At 32.0% G+C, this 19,173-nt stretch overlaps 6 protein-coding genes across 6 annotated transcripts; 4 read left to right on the top strand and 2 right to left on the bottom strand.

The window, feature by feature from the left end:
* Positions 1-26: 26 nt before the first annotated feature.
* On the top strand, positions 27-3,603 carry DFA_11084 (uncharacterized protein; the record flags this gene model as incomplete). Its single annotated transcript, XM_004349972.1, has 6 exons — positions 27-43; positions 706-1,133; positions 1,330-2,274; positions 2,346-2,583; positions 3,195-3,400; positions 3,503-3,603. The coding sequence occupies 6 exons, from the start codon at positions 27-29 to the stop codon at positions 3,601-3,603; spliced, it is 1,935 nt and encodes a 644-aa protein (XP_004350022.1).
* A 450-nt stretch (positions 3,604-4,053) lies between these two features.
* Positions 4,054-9,151, top strand: DFA_11083 (uncharacterized protein; the record flags this gene model as incomplete). Its single annotated transcript, XM_004349971.1, has 5 exons — positions 4,054-4,513; positions 4,637-5,950; positions 6,092-6,306; positions 6,879-6,954; positions 7,014-9,151. The coding sequence occupies 5 exons, from the start codon at positions 4,054-4,056 to the stop codon at positions 9,149-9,151; spliced, it is 4,203 nt and encodes a 1,400-aa protein (XP_004350021.1).
* A 70-nt stretch (positions 9,152-9,221) lies between these two features.
* Positions 9,222-10,118, bottom strand: panC (pantoate-beta-alanine ligase; the record flags this gene model as incomplete). The annotated part of the gene is made up of 1 exon (XM_004349970.1): positions 9,222-10,118. The coding sequence occupies one exon, from the start codon at positions 10,116-10,118 to the stop codon at positions 9,222-9,224; it is 897 nt and encodes a 298-aa protein (XP_004350020.1).
* Positions 10,119-10,614: 496 nt separating this feature from the next.
* Positions 10,615-11,260, top strand: DFA_11081 (putative protein kinase C inhibitor; the record flags this gene model as incomplete). Its single annotated transcript, XM_004349969.1, has 2 exons — positions 10,615-10,830; positions 10,904-11,260. 2 exons carry the CDS (start codon positions 10,615-10,617, stop codon positions 11,258-11,260), a joined length of 573 nt encoding a protein of 190 aa, XP_004350019.1.
* Positions 11,261-11,471: 211 nt separating this feature from the next.
* Positions 11,472-17,956, top strand: DFA_11080 (uncharacterized protein; the record flags this gene model as incomplete). The annotated part of the gene is made up of 9 exons (XM_004349968.1): positions 11,472-12,013; positions 12,077-12,392; positions 12,420-12,850; positions 13,205-13,688; positions 14,713-14,814; positions 14,870-15,218; positions 15,501-15,718; positions 15,791-16,463; positions 16,647-17,956. The coding sequence occupies 9 exons, from the start codon at positions 11,472-11,474 to the stop codon at positions 17,954-17,956; spliced, it is 4,425 nt and encodes a 1,474-aa protein (XP_004350018.1).
* A 135-nt stretch (positions 17,957-18,091) lies between these two features.
* DFA_11079 (uncharacterized protein) lies at positions 18,092-19,080 on the bottom strand (the record flags this gene model as incomplete). Its single annotated transcript, XM_004349967.1, has 2 exons — positions 18,092-18,139; positions 18,202-19,080. 2 exons carry the CDS (start codon positions 19,078-19,080, stop codon positions 18,092-18,094), a joined length of 927 nt encoding a protein of 308 aa, XP_004350017.1.
* Positions 19,081-19,173: the final 93 nt, after the last annotated feature.

Here is a 19,173-nt window from a genome sequence, read left to right as displayed (position 1 = left end):
TCGAGTTGAGTAAAGCTGAGAACGAAATGAGATGTAATGAAATGTAATTGATGACTTAAGTAAAATAAATAAAAAAAAAAGCAATTATAGACTTGAAAAAGTAATAGTTTAAATATATATAAATATAAATGTATGTTGTTTGTAGTAAAAATGTATGTACAGTACTGTATAGTTTTAAATATATGAATATATATATTGAAGCTCGTAGTTTGATCAAAATGTGTGGAGCATGTTCTCTCAAGCTGATGATCATTGTCACTCTTTCAAAAACATTTTTGTTGTTAAAAAAAAAATTTAAATATATATTAAATTTCGAAAATAGTTTAGATAATTTCCTTTTTTGGACACACTCATTGCAGTTCCCACCACCCCTCTCACCAAACTCATCTCTTGAACATAGTCATTTCGTTGAACAACATGGAGATATATAAACCAACAAATATTAAATATTGTTATTGTTAAACCAAAAGAAATTTAAAAATGGATAATGGTAAGAGACCACCAAAAGTGTTGAAGAGGGTGGAAGGTCGTGGTAATGAATGAAAGTGGTGGTTCTTTCATTAAGCAATGAGAGAGAGAGAGAATAAATTAAATTCAATTCCCATGGGTTAGTGTCAGTACTTACTAACCATCAACACATATCTCTTTCTTCTATCTAGTTATATTGAATGCACCATACACTTCACAGACCTATATCTATTTTAGATGGAAAAGAGATTTAATACAACTACGCATACAAAAGAATGAATATGGAATGTTGTTTAAAAAGCAAGAGACATGTGACGATGTCTTTATCGACAAGAACAACAATTGTCTAGTCATGCCCATACATTTGAGTGACCAAGGACCAAAGTGGATCAACATCTGCTACCTCAACCACAAAACATTCCAAGAGGCCGATGTCAACGAGGAATATGAAGAGGTTGAAGTCATTAAACCAGAGTTTGAAGTAATGTACTTTAGTCAAGATCCTATCATCGCCGATTGGCAAGAACACAAAGGTCATACTTGGAGATCTAGCAACACCCACTCCAACTACCACGAACTCTATCTACCCGATTTCTTTAATGTAATCTACAAGAATTCAAACATTCAAGCTCAACAATACTTTAATCAAAACTTTTCTATTCAAGGTGACTCAACCTTTTAGAAAACTTAATAAATAAATGGAAAAAAAAAAAACAAACTAAGCAGAAGAGTGAGTGAACTTCACAAATATTTATATCTATTTTTTTTTAAATTATTTGTTAATAAGAAAGATAGAAGAAGAAGGAGATAGAGGAAGAAGGAAGAAGGAAGGGATGTTTGGAGGAAATAATTTTCAAAAAGATTTAGCAGCACAACAACATCTGTTGGAATCACAACAACAACTATCGGTGTGGATGATAGTTGTAGTGTTGATACCTTGTTGTATAGTATCTTCATTTGCAGTATACCCTATTGAATTGTGGAGGGTTAGAAGACAGGTATTCTCAATCATCAAGAGATTCAATAGTTTCTTTTATTCATTACAACAACAGAGAACCTCCTCAAGTGGTGGAGGTAGTGGTGGTAGTCAAGGTGCCAAACTTGCAAAGAAACATCATGCTGAAGAATGTTTTATAGATGAGTTTGGATGGTCTGTCTTTATTCGTGGTGTAGCTGTAGAGATTATATCTACTCTATTATACACACTAGTAGTTATCTTGGTGACATGTGGATCGTATCAAGAACTCATCAGTGCAAGATCCATTAGACAATTGTCATCGTCATCTACACCTGCCAATAACAGTCCATTCTCTATCAAAACGATTATAGTATCATTGATAATTGGTATATTGAATTACTTTATAACTTATCAAACTCAAGAGATAAAGATTAAATTACAATTTCAAGATGATCAATCAAGACGTAAACAACAACCATCATCATCATCAAAAAACAAGAAAAAGGAAAAGGATGAAGATGATCAAGATAATAATAGTATTTATAAAACACCAGTATTAAAAGATGGATTAGATCAAGTGTATGGATGGATGTTACCTAAACGATTCGTAGAGATGATAGGATCACAAAGAGTGATGGCATTGATTGAAAGTATCATCTTTCATCTACTATTTATTCCATTGTTTTTGGTAGTGTGTAATGTACAACAATCACAATACCGAATACTATTCAAACGATCAAGTATGCCATCAAGCATAACTAGCAATCAAGCATTGGCAGGATACATTTTTGAATATATATTTGAATATGTAATTTATAGATCACCTATTTTACCTTTATTATTTTCAAGTATGATATTTAAATATATTAATATTTATTAATTAATTAATTTAATTTAATTTTAATTTTAATTTTTCAAGGTATAATAGCAGTAACAATGACACAATATATAAATATATTTCAAACACAATTTATTTGTTATCAATATGCATTTAAACATTTACAAGAGAAATTGGTTGATAGAGTATCGTATATCGATGAAGAACAACTCATGACATTTCCAAAGAAATTTGTACACCAATTTAAAAAGAATAGATGGAATGGATTCCTAGCAAGATTACTTTACTTTCCATTAAGATTGTTAATCATATCATTATGGTTTGATTTTATTGTTAATAATTTTATATTCACAGATTAACTTTTTTAATCAAACCTAAATAATAAATATAAATAATAATAATAATATTAGAAAAAATATTTCCAACAAACAAAAAATAATAATAATAATAATAATTGATAATAAGAACAATTCAACAGACAAGCAAACTAACAACAATCAAGCAAGCAAAGATGATCAATCGATTGACATGATAAGATACCAATACAGCTACAGCTACACCCACTACTCTACTGTAGTAGTTCAACCACACATTACCATTGATTTTTGTTATCATTTTTATGGGCAATGAACTTTGATCAAAACATCGTATGACGACTATCAATTTTAGAAGGGTGCTTCGAGAGAGAGAGAGAATGCATAAATCTGCACTCTCCTCTCCAAAGTAACAATGGTATATACCATTGCATATGCAATCAAAGAAAGCATAGCATACATTGTAATAAAAGAATGAACATATATATGAAGAATTGACATCATTATCAAATTGAAAAAAGGTAGGTCGGTAGGATAGGTTGGTATGGTACATTAATGTTTGCCAACAAACCAAGTATATAATAATATTATTATTACCCTTCCATTATTTATTTAGTTATTTATTAATTGCTATAGAGATATCTAGAATGATGATGATGAATAAATTAATTTCCATTCTATTGGTATTAGCCATTTCCATTTCAATGGTTCATTGTAGTAATAACAATAGATATAACAATAGATACAGTAGATATAGTAGAGCCGATCCATTAACTGAATGTGTCAGCACTTGTGAAGCTCACATTAACCTACTTTATCCTTGTAAGTCAACTCAATCTAATTCAAAAGAAGAAGGAAGAAGTTTCAAAATAATTATTAATCCATCTCTCTCTTTTTCCCCTCCCTCCCTTACATAATTTATAGGCACCAACATATTTACATTGATTCAATGCAACATTGAGAAATACACTCAGTATTTTAAATGTTCTGTCGATTGTAAATCTGCATTTGAACATCACAATTAACAACCTACTCTCCTCCCCTAATCTCTATTATAAAACAACTCCTATAAAAATAAATAAATAAATAAAGTAAAAAAAGACTTTTTACTAAATCTAATCTATTCTAAAGATATCACTTCACTCTATCTCTCACTCTCTCTCTTAATTATCATCAAACTGATTGTGAGTAGATTAGATTTAATAAAGGTGGGGGAAATTTGATTAATGACGGTGAGAGCAGCAAACAACCCTTGTTCAACAATGATTACCACTCACTCAACCCCCAATCATTATCATACTTTTGATGATCGTTGAGCAAGCATGATGATACCATTATATTATTATTTGTTGAGTGACATACATTACATTATATATTCTACACTAAAAGAAGGAAGGAGAAGTATTGAACTAGAGAATAGAATAGAATTAAGTTAATTTATTTATTTAAATTACTTTTGGAAAAAAAAGAAACAAATGCTTTTGGAAAATGAAGTTCCAGCATTGCCATTGCAATTATCTGTATCACAACAACAACAACAACAGTTATCATCGTCTCCGCTATCACCATCATTAATTCAAAGATTAGCTGAGAATGGTATCGATAAATGTTTAATTTGTAGACAGGTTATTAGTCGTAGTGGTAACCAACTTCATAATGACTATAACAACAAATCACATCGAGATAGTATTGCAACAACTACTCTATTGATTGAACATTACTCTAAATGTGTAGAATCAACTATATCTAATATTAATAGTAATTATCATGATGATGATAATAATAATATTAATAGTATTAGTATTCAACAACATGATTATAAACATCGTAGTAGTAATATTAATATTAGTAGGGACTATATAGTAGATGACAATAGTAGTAGTAAAATACAATTACCAAGTAGTAGTAATACAACTAAATCAACAAATCATTTTTGTAAGTGTTGATTAATATACATTATTAATTTAATTGCAATCATTGAATTTGGACTAACTTTATCGATTGTTTCCCTCTCTCTCTCTCTCTCTCTTTCTATCTTTCTTTCCTTCAATCTTTTAGTCAATAATACATTACTTAGAATATCATTGATTGAAATATTTAAAATGGAAGATTGTAATTTATCGATAATGAATTTACTGACAACTTGTAAAGATGCATTGAATTGGAAGTATTCGGTGGTGTTTCCAAGACTACCTTCCATTTCAACGATAGAGAGATATAAAGTTGATAATCGGATACATTTGATTCCAAAGAGATTCCATATAGTCTGTATTGACAATATTAAAATGTGGAAATACTTTAAAGAGAATCCAGATGGTTTGATATCTCTCTATACAACTCGACTCTTTTTAATGTCTGATCATGGACAACTCAACAAGGGTGATATCCCAGACCACTTTACTCATCTCTATTTTGGTTATTATATCGATCAATTGGTTGATGATATACTTCCACTTTCTCTAACTCATATTAGATATGAAGAGTCAAGGAATTTTCCATCAACAACCATAACAACAACAAATCAACAACAATCATCATCTTCTACTTTTAATAATAATAATGAAGATATATTGGCGTCATTACATACATTATTCTTTTCATCATTATCACTAGGAAATGAAATTAAAATACCACCTATGATGAATCAATTGACTAGTTTATACTTGTGTGTAAATGGTAGGAGATCGGGAGTAGATGTTATATTTAAACCTGGACATACAAAGATACCACCAAGTGTTAGGAGACTGACAGTTGAATCTTATTCAACTTCGACACCGGTCATTTTAGGTGTTGGGTCATTACCCTCTGATGAGGGGTCATTAGAGTACCTCAGATTGGTTGGTAACTTTAAAATCATCGACTCTAATGCACTACCTAGATCCATTAAAACAATGTGTCTACAAAATGTTTTATGTGATGTTGTCGTACCCGATAGAGTTACACGTCTATTAGTAGTTGGAGAATGTCTAAGACAATCAACGTTTATACCACCATCTGTCAAACATCTGTGTCTACATGTCGACTATGTATCAGATGTCCTACCACCAACCATTGAAACTCTATCCCTCAAAGGGTTATTCCGACCAACCAATATCCCATCTTCAGTAACTCAACTTTATCTTCAAGATATTAGATTTCAATTAACTTCTGATATCTTATTTAATCTTCAAACTCAACAAAATCAACAAAATAATAATAATCAAAATACACTTGGAATTAAATCATCATTAAAATATATTGGTATTGAAGGTAGATACCCATATTCAATTAAAGGTATATTACCAGAAGGTATAAAGTATTTTGATTATAGTATAAGTGATCCAACAAGTCATGACAATAACAATAGTAGTAACAGTAATAATCATATGAATAGTAATAATATTAAAATGATGATATTGGATCAAGAAACAGAGAGCGGAGATTTCCCATCGACACTGACACATATACGATTTGGAAACAAGTTTACAAAGATACTACCACACAAGTATATACCTAGGAATTGTCAATTTATAGAGTTTGGGTTAGACTATAATCAACCGATACCTCCATCATCACTTCCACCATCGGTACGTGTCATTAAACTCAATACTACCAGTCTTAGAAGTAGAGAGTTTATACCAGTTGGTTCCATTAAAATAATCGATTCCTATCAAGAACATAGAGGTCATGATTATATATTCTCTCATCATAAATCTTATTGGTATGGTGGTCCATATGATTGGTATCAAGTTAATACAAATACAAATACAAATAAATAAATAAAAATAATATAATAAATATATATAAATAATTATTAAAGTCAAACAAATTAAAAAAAAAGAAAAAAAGAATGGTTGGATGCCTTGATAAAATTTTTATTTTTTTTTTTTATTCATTTTAGAGCTGCTGATATAAAATGGGGTTTTTGTTGAAGTTTGAAACAACAACCATACAAACATACAAACATTCCCAATATTTCTTCTTTGCTTGTTCGACCACTATTCTTAGCGATCCCAATTTTATGTTGTTAAATCTTTTCACAAGTGATAAATACTTCATGTTCTTCTTGGCTGGATTATTATAATTATATTAGTTTTGTCACAAACCCATCAAAATCACTCATCATTATTTTCCTCTCTAGAAATTTTAATTATTTTCTATTCAAACAGGTAACAGTAATTAAAACTATCAAATAATATTACTATCTGTTTCATTCTACTATATATAGGTAAACTAGTTTTGATCTCTTTGCCTTTTATTTGTATCAAGATATTGATGGAAAATCTCTTTATCTTTTTCATACCTATTTTATTGTTAATAGTTTATTGATAAAGAAATTTTCCATCTTCCTTCCAACAAGCTTCAGTTCAAAGAGTCTGTCAAATATTTTGACGCAAGTATACAATATTATTTGTTAAATCACTTTTAAAAACCTCTCATCACATCTATAATGTAGTTAAGAAAGAAAGAAAGAAAGAAAGAAAGATGAATAATAATAATAATAATAATAATAATCAACAATCTATAAGTTATTTAACAAATATACCAAATATAATAATATTAAAGATAATAGAAGAGATTAAAGACAATGTAGATATACTATGTCTACTATTGACTTGTAAAAAGATGTTCTCTCAGATTAGAGTACAACATGACAACTATATCAGGTTTAAAGATAATATTAGATCGATTGATCAAGATGATCATCTATCACTGTACGCTCCACTATTTGATACACTAGATTGTTTTAGTTTACGTTCCTTTAGGAATATATTTAACAACAGTCTATCGAATCAATTAATTGTCATTGATAAACGTAATCATAATTCGACTATACTACGATTGAGTAGTAATGTTGTTCTTATTGATAGTGATGGTTCAATCATTCAAAATCATAGTCTCGTCAATCAAGATACCATTCAATCAGTTCTACTCATTCCAAATACCATCCCATTCGATTGTATCAAATGTTTACCATCATCAACTAAAACTTTGTTTATAGATTCAATGTATCATCAAATGAATAGTTTGATCACACAATCATCGTCTTCGTCGTTGTCGTCGTCATCGTCGTCATCATCGTTGATACCACCATTTCTAGAAATGTTGGTTATATCATTTTACAAGACAAAAATACCAATTGGTGTATTACCAGAGACTTTGAAATCAATTCAATTACAATCATCAAAGGTGTTTGAAGGTGACAATGACAATAGTTTACCGAGAGGGTTAGAATCATTGACTGTCACTTGGCACTATGACAAGGACATCATTCCAATGAACCGTCTTCATCTCAACCGACTCACCAGTCTCACCTATTTACACGTTGGGACAGTATCAAACCTAGTCACTGGAATGTTACCAACCACATTGACTTTTATCAGATTAAAGTACGCCGAAAGAAATCCACCATTTGATTTCTTCCTCACTTGCAAGTCTTTAAAGTCATTATACCTTGTTTCAAGTTGTGACAGTCTTGATAACGACGGTATTGTTGTTGATACTTTGGATTTACAAGCACTTGACAAACTAGAAACATTTAATTACAATACACATGTAACAGGTCATTTTAATCCAAACCTTAAAGTTTTATTACCATCTTCACAGTCGTCATCATTGGTCAACTTAATCATTAAAGAGGATTTAATTGGGTATCATGGTTTCTTACCCAATCGATTGATTAAATTGGAAATATCACAAAAGATGTTGATAGAATGTAATAGTAGCCAACTTGCACCAACACTCAAGAAACTAGTACTACGTGATTGCAAGTTACCTATACCAATCGGTTTAATTCCAAATGGTGTCACCAAGATTATAATTAAAGGTAGACCGGTTGTAAAGGATGTGACACTTCGGTCATTCCCATCGACTGTCAAACATCTTGTAATTGGACAATACGATGGTCCAGTTGATTACTTTCCAGAGTCATTAAAAAGTTTAGATTGGAGTAGAGATGTATCAGATCATTTACTACAACTAAACCTACCAGAGGGTTTAGAGAAATTAACTTGGTCATCTAAAAATGAAGATATCTTCATTACCCATCCTCCTCCAAAATACCCATCAACTTTAAAATCAATAGATTATTCAAATCTAGTTGGATCCTATAATCTATTGGATTTCCCATCATCCCTCACATCACTATCAATGATAATACATAGAAAAGAAATAATTAATTCAATTTCAATCTTTTCAATCTTTAACAACCCTAACCAAACACAACCAAGTCGTTTACCATCAAATATTACCAAACTATATTGTAGACTTGCACATTATGATTCTTATGAATCACTAAGTTTTAGATTAGATGAAATCATCAATCAAACCAATGTTGAAGATTTTACAATCTATTTTTCAGGATTTAGATACTGTCAATTTAATATTAAAAGATTAGATGAAAACAATTTAAATGTATTATTGGTTGATAATGATTCTTTATTTGGTGGTATTATAACTCAACAACAATTAAATCAAAATCAAAATAATAATAATCAAAATAATAATATATATAAACCATTATATCTTCATTATACACATGCTAATCAAACACCTCATTGGAGTTTTACTCCATTGGAAAAGGAATCAGTTTAATAAATCAATCAATTTAATTTAATCAAAATATTTATTTAATTTATTTGATTTAATTTAATTTACATTTGTTTTATAATATTAATACATCAATTAATCTAGTTTTTCTATTTTGACCATTAAAAAACACAGCCAATGAAATGATTGATTGTGGAGGTATAGAATCTAGAGATGGTGATAATTCTGACCCGGTTGATCCGTTGGCAACAGAAATATATTCAACCACCATTTTTGGATTACTTGTTATCTTGGTTGTGAGTTGTTCTTGAAGTTGTTCGACCGATAGAGTACGATATACACTTGCAACCTCTTTCATTGATCTGTAGATAAGAGATGCATCCAATCTTTCAGATTCCGTTAGATAACTATTACGACTAGACATTGCCAGACCACTTGGTTCTCTGACCGTATCGACAATGACCACTCGAGTAGGATTATTTAAATCTTGGAAACATTTTTTGAGACATACACATTGCATTGCATCCTTTTGACCGAGATACATTATATCTGGTTGTACAATATTGACTAGTTTAGTGACGACGGTTGCTACACCTCTGAAATGACCAGGTCTTGCAATACCCTCTCTTACAGTTGTCATTGATCCAACGTCTACATAGGTGGCGGTGGTAGCATCGGATAGATTAACTACACCGCTAGGATACATCTCTTTAGATGATGGTAGGAATAGGATGGCATTGGGACACGCTTCATTTAATAGTCTTACGTCATTTTCAATGTCTCTTGGGTAAGCTGCCAAATCTTCGGTAGGTCCAAATTGAGTTGGATTGACAAAGATCGATACTACCACAATCTGACCATCTCTCTTTGCAACATCTACCAATGTTATATGACCACGATGCAAGTATCCCATCGTAGGTACAAATGTAACCAAAGCATCTATATCTTTTCTTTTTCTATTCTTTATTTCATCTCTAATTGATTGTATAGTTTCACAAATTTTAATAACCATTCCTCCTCTCTAAACAAATAATAATAATAATAATAATAATAATAATAATAATAATAATAATAATAATAATAATAATAATAATAATAATAATAATAATAATAATAATAATAATAATAATAATAATAATAATAATAAAAGAGTAGTAGTAAAACTTATTATTTATAAGCTAAGTTTTAAACAATATTATAATGAAATTTCGGAAAGAGAGAAAGAAAAGACACTTTGATGTTGGTTGGGATTTCCCGATGTTCTTTTTCATCACTATTTTCTTAATTTAGTAATTACTCATTTGTTATCAAACTATTCATCTTGCTCATTATCCTTTATAAGTTTATAAAAGAGGAATGAGATGACGAATGAATTAACTATTCTCTCTCTATTGTGACATCATCTTAAAATAGTAAATAGTATTATTAAATAATAATTAAATTTCATTGTCAAACCAGTGAAGATCATCATCACAAAAAAATAGAATTTAATTTAATTTAAAATAATTATGTTGTTGGTTAGAGGAACAAGAAGTTTAATCTATCTATCATCAAAACAACAAATAATCAATATTAGTAGTAGTAGTTGTAAAGTAGCATTAACAACATCATCAACATCATTTATTTCAACATTCAATAATAATCAGAATAATAATAATAAGTATTCACAACTTTCATATTACTCCTCTACTAAAATGTCTAAACCAGGTGTAACTGAAGCTGCTGTATGTTATCATCAAATCAATCATATATACATATACTTTAATATTGATTGATTGATTATTGTTACTGTTTTAGGTTAAACAAGATCCACGTGATACAATCTTTGCAAAGATTGTTGAAGGTAGTATTCCATGTAAAAAGGTGTATGAAGATGATGATTGTCTTGCATTTGATGATATCAGTCCACAAGCACCAGTTCATGTACTATTGATTCCAAAGCATCCAATCGGAGGTATCAACGATGCCACTGAAGAACATGCTACCGTATTGGGTAAATTGATGACAAAGGTACCAAAGATTGCTAAACTCAAGGATATCGATCATTCTGGATACCGTCTTGTTGTCAATGAAGGTATTCACGGTCAACAATCGGTTCGTTGGTTACATATTCATATCTTAGGTGGTAGACAACTTAACTGGCCACCATGTTAAATAAACATAATAAACAAATAAATAATTAATAATTAATTTCCTGAAATCGATCTCTCTCTTCTAATTCTTTGATTTTTTTTCTTTCAAAGACACGGTAAAACCATTAAGTCACCTCTTTTTAAATATTTAGAAACTAGAGAGAGAGACAGATAGAGATATCAAGAATGTTAGTTTAGTTTTCAATTAGTTAACTATAGTAATAAGAATAATAATGAGTGTTGTAACAACTTCATCATCTTCAACAACACTTTCAACAACAACAATATTATTAAAACAAATAATTAATAATACTTATTTATTTAAATGTATTATACAACAAGTACACAAGATACATCTGGAATTGGGTAGAAGAAGAATATTTAGATACAGTGAACTCAATGCAAGATGGTTGATCAATAAGAGATTGTATCATATCTTTGATGAAAAGATTAGAAATGATCCTCATTTCTATTTGTCTCGTGATGAAGTTATTTTGTTTATGGCTGATAATACATCACTCGATAGGTTTAAAAGGGTGCTTGAACATGACCCTCGGGCAATCTATTCGACCGGGTTATTAATGGACAGAGCAGTGTCAACTGGTTCATTGGATATTGTTAAATACATATTCAATGATATCCTACCATCACAACCATACCAACTATGGATCAAGAAATCAACAGCCTATCTAAAAGATCTAACCTCTAAAGCAAATGAAGTACATACAAGAAAACCTCAAAACTTTATTGATATTGGTCCTTCTACTATTGCTAGGTAAACAAAAGAAAGATATATTAAATACTCTATAATCATACTTATTAACTATTTTACTTGTAGTGCAGCAAACTCTGGATACTTTGAAATGGTTGAATATTTAGTAGAGAATATTAAATTGGATAACGGATGTAGTTCATTGGCATATTATATGTGTGCCAAAGGTGGATATTTGGATATACTAAAGTATCTATTAGAGTATTATAAACCAAAGTTTGAAAAGAATGATACTGCTCCCAATACATTGTCGGTCGTTGATTTGTACGAACATGCTTGTCACGCTGCCAAGCTGTCATTACTCGAATACTTGGTTGCATCGGTCCCCCAACCCCCCAATATGTGGCGTATGGTTGCTTCCTCCATCTCTAGTCAGAATATTGCATGTATTCAATATCTGATTGACCAGGCATTGGCCAGCGACCAACCACCAAACAATCATCTAGATTATTCAATGGATTCGGCAGTTAGAACTGGATCAATGACCATTGTTCAGTTGGTATTTAATATAATTCGTAGAGTGCTGCCCGAGTTTATTATACCACACTCTGCATCGACCGTATCTGCCTCCAAGGGAATGTTTGACATTTTAAACTATCTCGTTGACAATGGGTGTCAGTTGTCGGACAATGCTATGGCGTTGGCTGCCGAACACGGACATGAAGAGATTGTTCGATACCTTCATCAACGTATTCAACCGTTCAACATGTCCATGTTGGTCGATGGCGCCGCGGCACATGGTAGTTTGGCAATTGTCAAATTCCTCACAGAGAGTGGGTACAGTGCGTCACCGCTAGCACTCAACTCTGCCGCGACCCACGGGCATCTCTCGGTTGTCATGTATCTGCATCAGCATAGAACAGAGGGTGCGACCTATGAAGCGGTCGACAATGCCTCTGCAAACGGTCACTATCATGTGGTAGAGTTTTTGCTGTCACACAGAAAGGAGGGGTGCAGTACCGATGCCATGGACTGGGCTGCATCGAATGGTTTCCAACAAATTGTAGAATACCTGCACAAACACTCTGACAAGGGCTGTTCAACCAATGCCATGGACTTTGCAGCTTCACACGCCCATTTCAAAACACTGATGTTTTTGCACGAATCTCGAACAGAAGGTTGCACCATGCGAGCCATGACGTTTGCCAGCTCAAGAGGCCATGTCAAGATTTTAGACTTTCTCGATCAAAACAGGACAGAGGGTGCAACACAACAGGCTTTTAATTGGGCTAGCGGTAATAACCGTCTTGCAGTGTTGGACTTTTTACACAAAAGACATACAAGGTTGTGTCTACAAACACCGAGCAGGACTATTGCAGACCTCATGTCTGACGATGCATTGCAGGGCGCAGTTAGGTCTGGTCACAAACAAACTTCACAATATATTTTGGATCATTTCAGACACGAATGTAATCTAATCGACTGTACAATGATTGCATTTTCAAATGGTAATTTTCATATTATGGATTTAATAGATCATAATAATCCTTTAATTATTTTTTCAAATCATCAACAACAAAAAAAGATTAATATTAATACGATTGAAAGTAATAATAATAATAATGGTATAGATAATAATAATAATAATAATAATAATAACAAGAGGAATAGAAAAAAAAAAAAGGATTATTGTCAAAATTTAAATCACTTTTTTGAATGGATCAATAGCATACAATATGTACATATATATTATTAATAATATGGACAATTAATATAAATAAATAATTAATCATTCATCTAGATTTATTCTATTATCATTATCATCATTCGATTGTGGGGTGTGTGTTTTATTAAGATAATATCGACGTTTACCCATGATAGAGTGGATTTTTTGATACCAAAGGAATGAAATAATGTATTGTCATTGTTTTTTAATTAAAAATAGGTAAATAAATATTTATTTAACATGACTATTATAGGTACATATATAGAATAGATATATTTTTTAAATTCTCTATTAACAATCCATACTTACTTTTTTAAAGGAACATTTTCAAAAATGGGAAGCATCCAAGTTTCATCCACTTCCATGGTTCGAGTGGATGAATTAATTAATTCAAAACATTCTCAAGGTTCATCGCAAGCATTGAATCAATCAACAAAATGATTTGATTATATTTGGAGATGGGGCGATTCTGATGTTCTTAAAGTATCTGGGAATATCGAATTTCATTGGGGCAATTAATTTAATAAACATTCCTGTTACTAGACTTATTTATTTAAGTAAAAAATAGAGTAGTTGAAAATTCTATTCATTCTGCCTCTTTGGAGCCATCAGTGGTGACAAAACATCTCAAATAAACGGCAAAGAAGTTGAAAAGGCCAATTCGTCTTACTTCTACTTTCATAAACGTATATTGTGATGACAAAGCACTGCAAATAAAAATCGGTTTGTGAATTTCTAGTTTTACATATTTTATAATCTCATTTTACTAATAGACTATTAGTAATCACATTCAATGAATATATATTAGAATAAATAGTATCTCTATTTAGACAAACAAATGAAAAGAAACATTTTGTTGTTACCAATAATATCACTATTGTTGTTGTTGTTGTTGTTTACAAACTTGGTAGTATCTGCACCGCCTTTGTCTTCATCGGCTCTACCATCAACCATCAGTGTATTATCAGGGGTATGTTTAAATGATCATCAGTGATTCAACAAACAAGCTAGTAGTACTAATATTACATATTCATAGTTTAAAGAACATCATGCAGAAACAGTAGATGATTGTTGTTGTGAAATAACAATGATCGACAAAGCAAACTTGGATCTAAACTCTGTGTTGAATCAAGTCGTTGTAAGTTGTTGCAACTCTAAAAAAACATTACACTAGTACTAATACAATAATAAAGAAAACAAGATTCTTTAAATATTTTAGAGTAAATCTATTTGCAGAATGTCCATTTTGGGTAGTAACAACATTATGTGGTATGGATGGTGGATGTGGTGTATGCGAATGTGACGACAATGAAATACCATTGCCTTGGAGAATCGAAGATCATTCTAGTGATCGTGTCAATCTATCTCCTCCACCACAAGGTTTCACAAGATGGAAGGACAGAAAAGAGGATATGTGGGTCATTCCTTACGGACCTGACTCAGATACAAGTTATGTTAATCTGGATGATACTCCAGAATCTTTCACAGGTTATGATGGAAGTTCTGTTTGGAGATCTATTTATAATGAAAATTGTTTTACAAGTATGTTGTAACATAATTTTAATTAATCTAAACTACAATTATTATTAACATTGCTTCTTCTTTAAGGACCTTTGGAGGATATGTGTTTTGAGGAAAGAGTGTTTTACAAATTGATATCTGGTTTACATTCTTCGATTACAACCCACCTCACACACAACTATGAAGTAGATAAAAAGACTGGAGAATGGAAAAACAATCCAATACTATTCAAGAATAGATTTGAAAACCATCCAGACAGAATAGATAATTTATATTTTACTTTTCTCTTTGTTCTAAGGTAAGTTATCGATTGTAAAACAAATAGGTTATATTTCTTACTAACAAACAAAAACAGGGCTGTTGGTAAGATTGGTCCATTCCTCACAGATTATAAATTTAATACTGGACACGAAGTTGATGATGGAACCACATATGCCTTGGTACAACAGTTGCTCAAAACAAATTTATTGTGCAATCCAAGTTTTGATGAAACTTTATTATTTAAAGATACATATGATAAGGTAATTATGATTATTAAGAATGATTACCCTATCTTATTCTCTAATCTAATATATCTTTATTTAATCTTACAGGAGAATTTAATTACACAATTTAAAGGTCATTTTCAAAATATTAGTTCCATCTTGAACTGCGTAACATGCGAAAAATGTAAACTATATGGAAAGATGCAAACGTTGGGATTGGGAACTGCATTAAAGATCCTATTTGATGAAGATCAATCATCACTACAGAGAAATGAAATTATTGCACTCATCAATACTCTCCGCCAACTCTCAAACTCTATTACATTTATCAAAGAACTGACTAAAAACTCAGACTTTGATGTTCACCGTCACTATCATCCAAATGGTGATTCTCAGATATCAGAATTCAAACAAAAAGAAAATGAAGTAACAAAACAAGAGGAAGAAGAGGAAGAAGAAACCATATCTAAAAATCTTGGGCCAACATCTCCGTCTTGGAGTCAAATTCTTCTCAAAAACAAATATATAAAGCAGTCATATCTCTGGATAGTGGATAAAACCGGCCAAATGACTAGATCACAAATAATTCTATTGGCATTGATGACTGTCATGTCTATAGCCCTCATTGTAAACCCTTTACCAAAACCACCCAAAAAGAAAAAACAAAAATCAAAACAAAATAATAATAATAATAATAATAATATTAATAATAATAATGATAATATTAATGATGATCATGATAATAGCCATAGAAAAAATAATAATAATAATAATAATAATAGTAATAACAAACGCTCACATAAAAAATAAACTTTATTTTTGTGTTGACTTTTGCAAAAGTCTTTCATATGTGAACTTCCAACTTTTTTTTTAATTAAAAAAACCAACTTTGTCAAACCACATGCAACCTTTTCTTGCATCTTTTTTGATCATATAATTCATCTCCTTGTTCTTTTATCTGTAGATTATCATCAACTAAGAGAGAGTCGTAGTATTACAACAATGTCTATTAAAGCAGCAACCAACACCAACAACACCAACAACAAGCAATTTTGGGAAGAAGAAGAGGAAAAGGCAAACGATGAAACCTATAAAACAGCCATAAAGACTACCAACTTTATCGATGACGATGGAGCTTCCTTTGCAAACAACTCAAAGTCTCATGTTGTTGGTTGGGATAACCAAGGAGATTTGACCTCTGGTTGGGGTATCGATCCATTCGAGAGAAAGAAGAGTCAATCATTGGGTTTGGATTACCAAGAAGACAACAGCAATGCTATTGCTCACCATCAACAACAACAACAACAACAAGTTGTACAACAACAACAACAAGCCACCTACAGATTGCCACCTTCCAACAAGGCACATCTCAAGCTCAGTGAATTGTTGCTCGAAATGAAGGAGGAAGAAGAAAACTTCCCAGCTGAACAAATAGCAACACAAAATGCTGCCGACAATGAAGAAAAGGATACTCACGAGGAAACCTTGTCTGCTCCACTCAAGATCCAAGCAAAGCAAACCGCTCCAACCTTCTATCAACCTCTTACATCAAAGAATATAGCTACAAAGACAGAATCAACCTCGTCAATTAACAACAACAACAACAACACCAACACCACCACTGCTTCAGGAGCTGCCACAAAGAAAAAGAGTGCATCAGCACCAATTTCTCACGAAAAGAAAAAGGCATTGTTGCATACCAATCAATATTCAAACTTGAAATTCGATGATGACGATCATGAAGAGAAGGTCAAGGCCTCCACCTCTTCAGCAGTAACTACTCAATCATCTCAACAAAAGAAAAAGAATGACAAATCAACACCAAAGCAATCAACTCCAACTCCAACCCCAACACCAGTTCCAGCTCCAGCTCCAGCCCAAACCAAGCAACAACCAAAACCACAAGCCGAACCATCCAAACAAAAGGATACCAAGCCACAACAATCAACTGCCACCGCCTCCAAACAACAAAAAGAAAAGACGCCAGTTGCACCTGTACCAACACCAAAAGCACAAGCAACCCCAGTCGTTGAACCTGCCAAAAAGAATGAACAACCAGAGATCAAAAAGAAAAAGACATCCAAACCTGCTACCACTGCTACTGCCACCACTACCCAGACCTCCAACAACAAAAAGAAATCCAGCAGCTCCAAACAAATCCAACAATCATCATCTTCCTCTTCATCTACCAAGACCGTTGTCGCCATTGTTGCTGTTTTATTGGTACTTGCTTTAGCCTTCAAATTTAATGATATCATTTCTCTTGTTCAATAAAATTAAGAACACCATTTGGGTTGTTCATATGCAAAAAAATTTTATTCTAGAGCATTGCAAATGTACAAAATAGTATTTTTTAATAGTGGGTAGTATGATTGGAGAAAAGTTCTTGAATCACAATGGGAAACAATGTTATTTATTCAATACTTTGACGGCTTTCGGAGCATTTTGGGGATTGGCCTAAACAAAACGAACTATTAGTGAAGGCCAAAGGTAAATCTTGAGATGAATATTTTACTTACTTTTCTGCTTGTATTAAAGGTATTCTTGTATAAATTGAGAACAACACTCAAAGAAATATTATATTTTTTGGCTATCTCCCTTTTAACAGTGGTGGCCAATTGTGGGGTGGTGGCTCTCAGCTCTATCAATTCCTTTTTTATAGACTCTCTGGTTGGGCTGTCAAGAGGTGCTGGCTTGAGAGCCTTGAGATTAACAAGTATCTTGGCCAAAAGAATATTCTCATTTCTGGTTTTTCTGCTTTTATAAGATTCCTCACTAATAAAAGCTTTTGAGGATTCTAATAGAAGCTGGAAATCTTCAAATTGCTTGATCAAGGAACAGATCGTCTCTAAAGTGGGTTTTGGAAACTGTTCATTTGGATCGATGCCATAAAAACATTGTGCATCCACTATTAGTTTAAACCATCTTAATGCTTTTGTAACCTTAATTTCTGGGGTCTGAACTTCATTATCTTGGTAAGGGGCCAATGGGGCTTGGCTAACTAGATCGGTGCCTAACAAACGGGAGTCTTGATAGCAGCCAGCGAATGCCATTTGGTTGTCTTGATAAGCGCTGGTTGGTTCCATCCCACTATCTTGATAAATGTTGTCTATTGATATCTGTGGGAAAATGCCAACCGGTATAAACTGATCGTTTGGTAATGGTCCTTGTTGGTTGACATCTAATGATCCCAGGGGTGTGGTGACCAATAACATATCTGATTGAGGAGTGAAGGACATATCTTTGTCAGCAAATGGCGGTGTTTGATGGTCTTGATTTAATGCGGTTCCTGTGAGCAAATCGTCAAACGGACCGTGAATTTGCATCCTGAACTCAAATTCGTCCATTGTTGTATCTGTATCTGTATCCGTATCTGTATCTGTATTTGTATTTGACATGTCTATCTGTTTTATTGAGTTGAGATTAAAAAAATGATCAAATTTTTTTTTGAACACCACTATGTTTTGCTGAAAACAAAAAAGTGAAAACTC

This window comes from Cavenderia fasciculata (assembly GCF_000203815.1).
Source record: "Cavenderia fasciculata unplaced genomic scaffold Scf_EUAJFUG02HR96I-5, whole genome shotgun sequence".
Lineage (NCBI taxonomy): Eukaryota > Evosea > Eumycetozoa > Acytosteliales > Cavenderiaceae > Cavenderia > Cavenderia fasciculata.
Note: the sequence above shows the minus strand (reverse complement) of the source record. Positions and strands in the feature narration are given on the sequence as shown.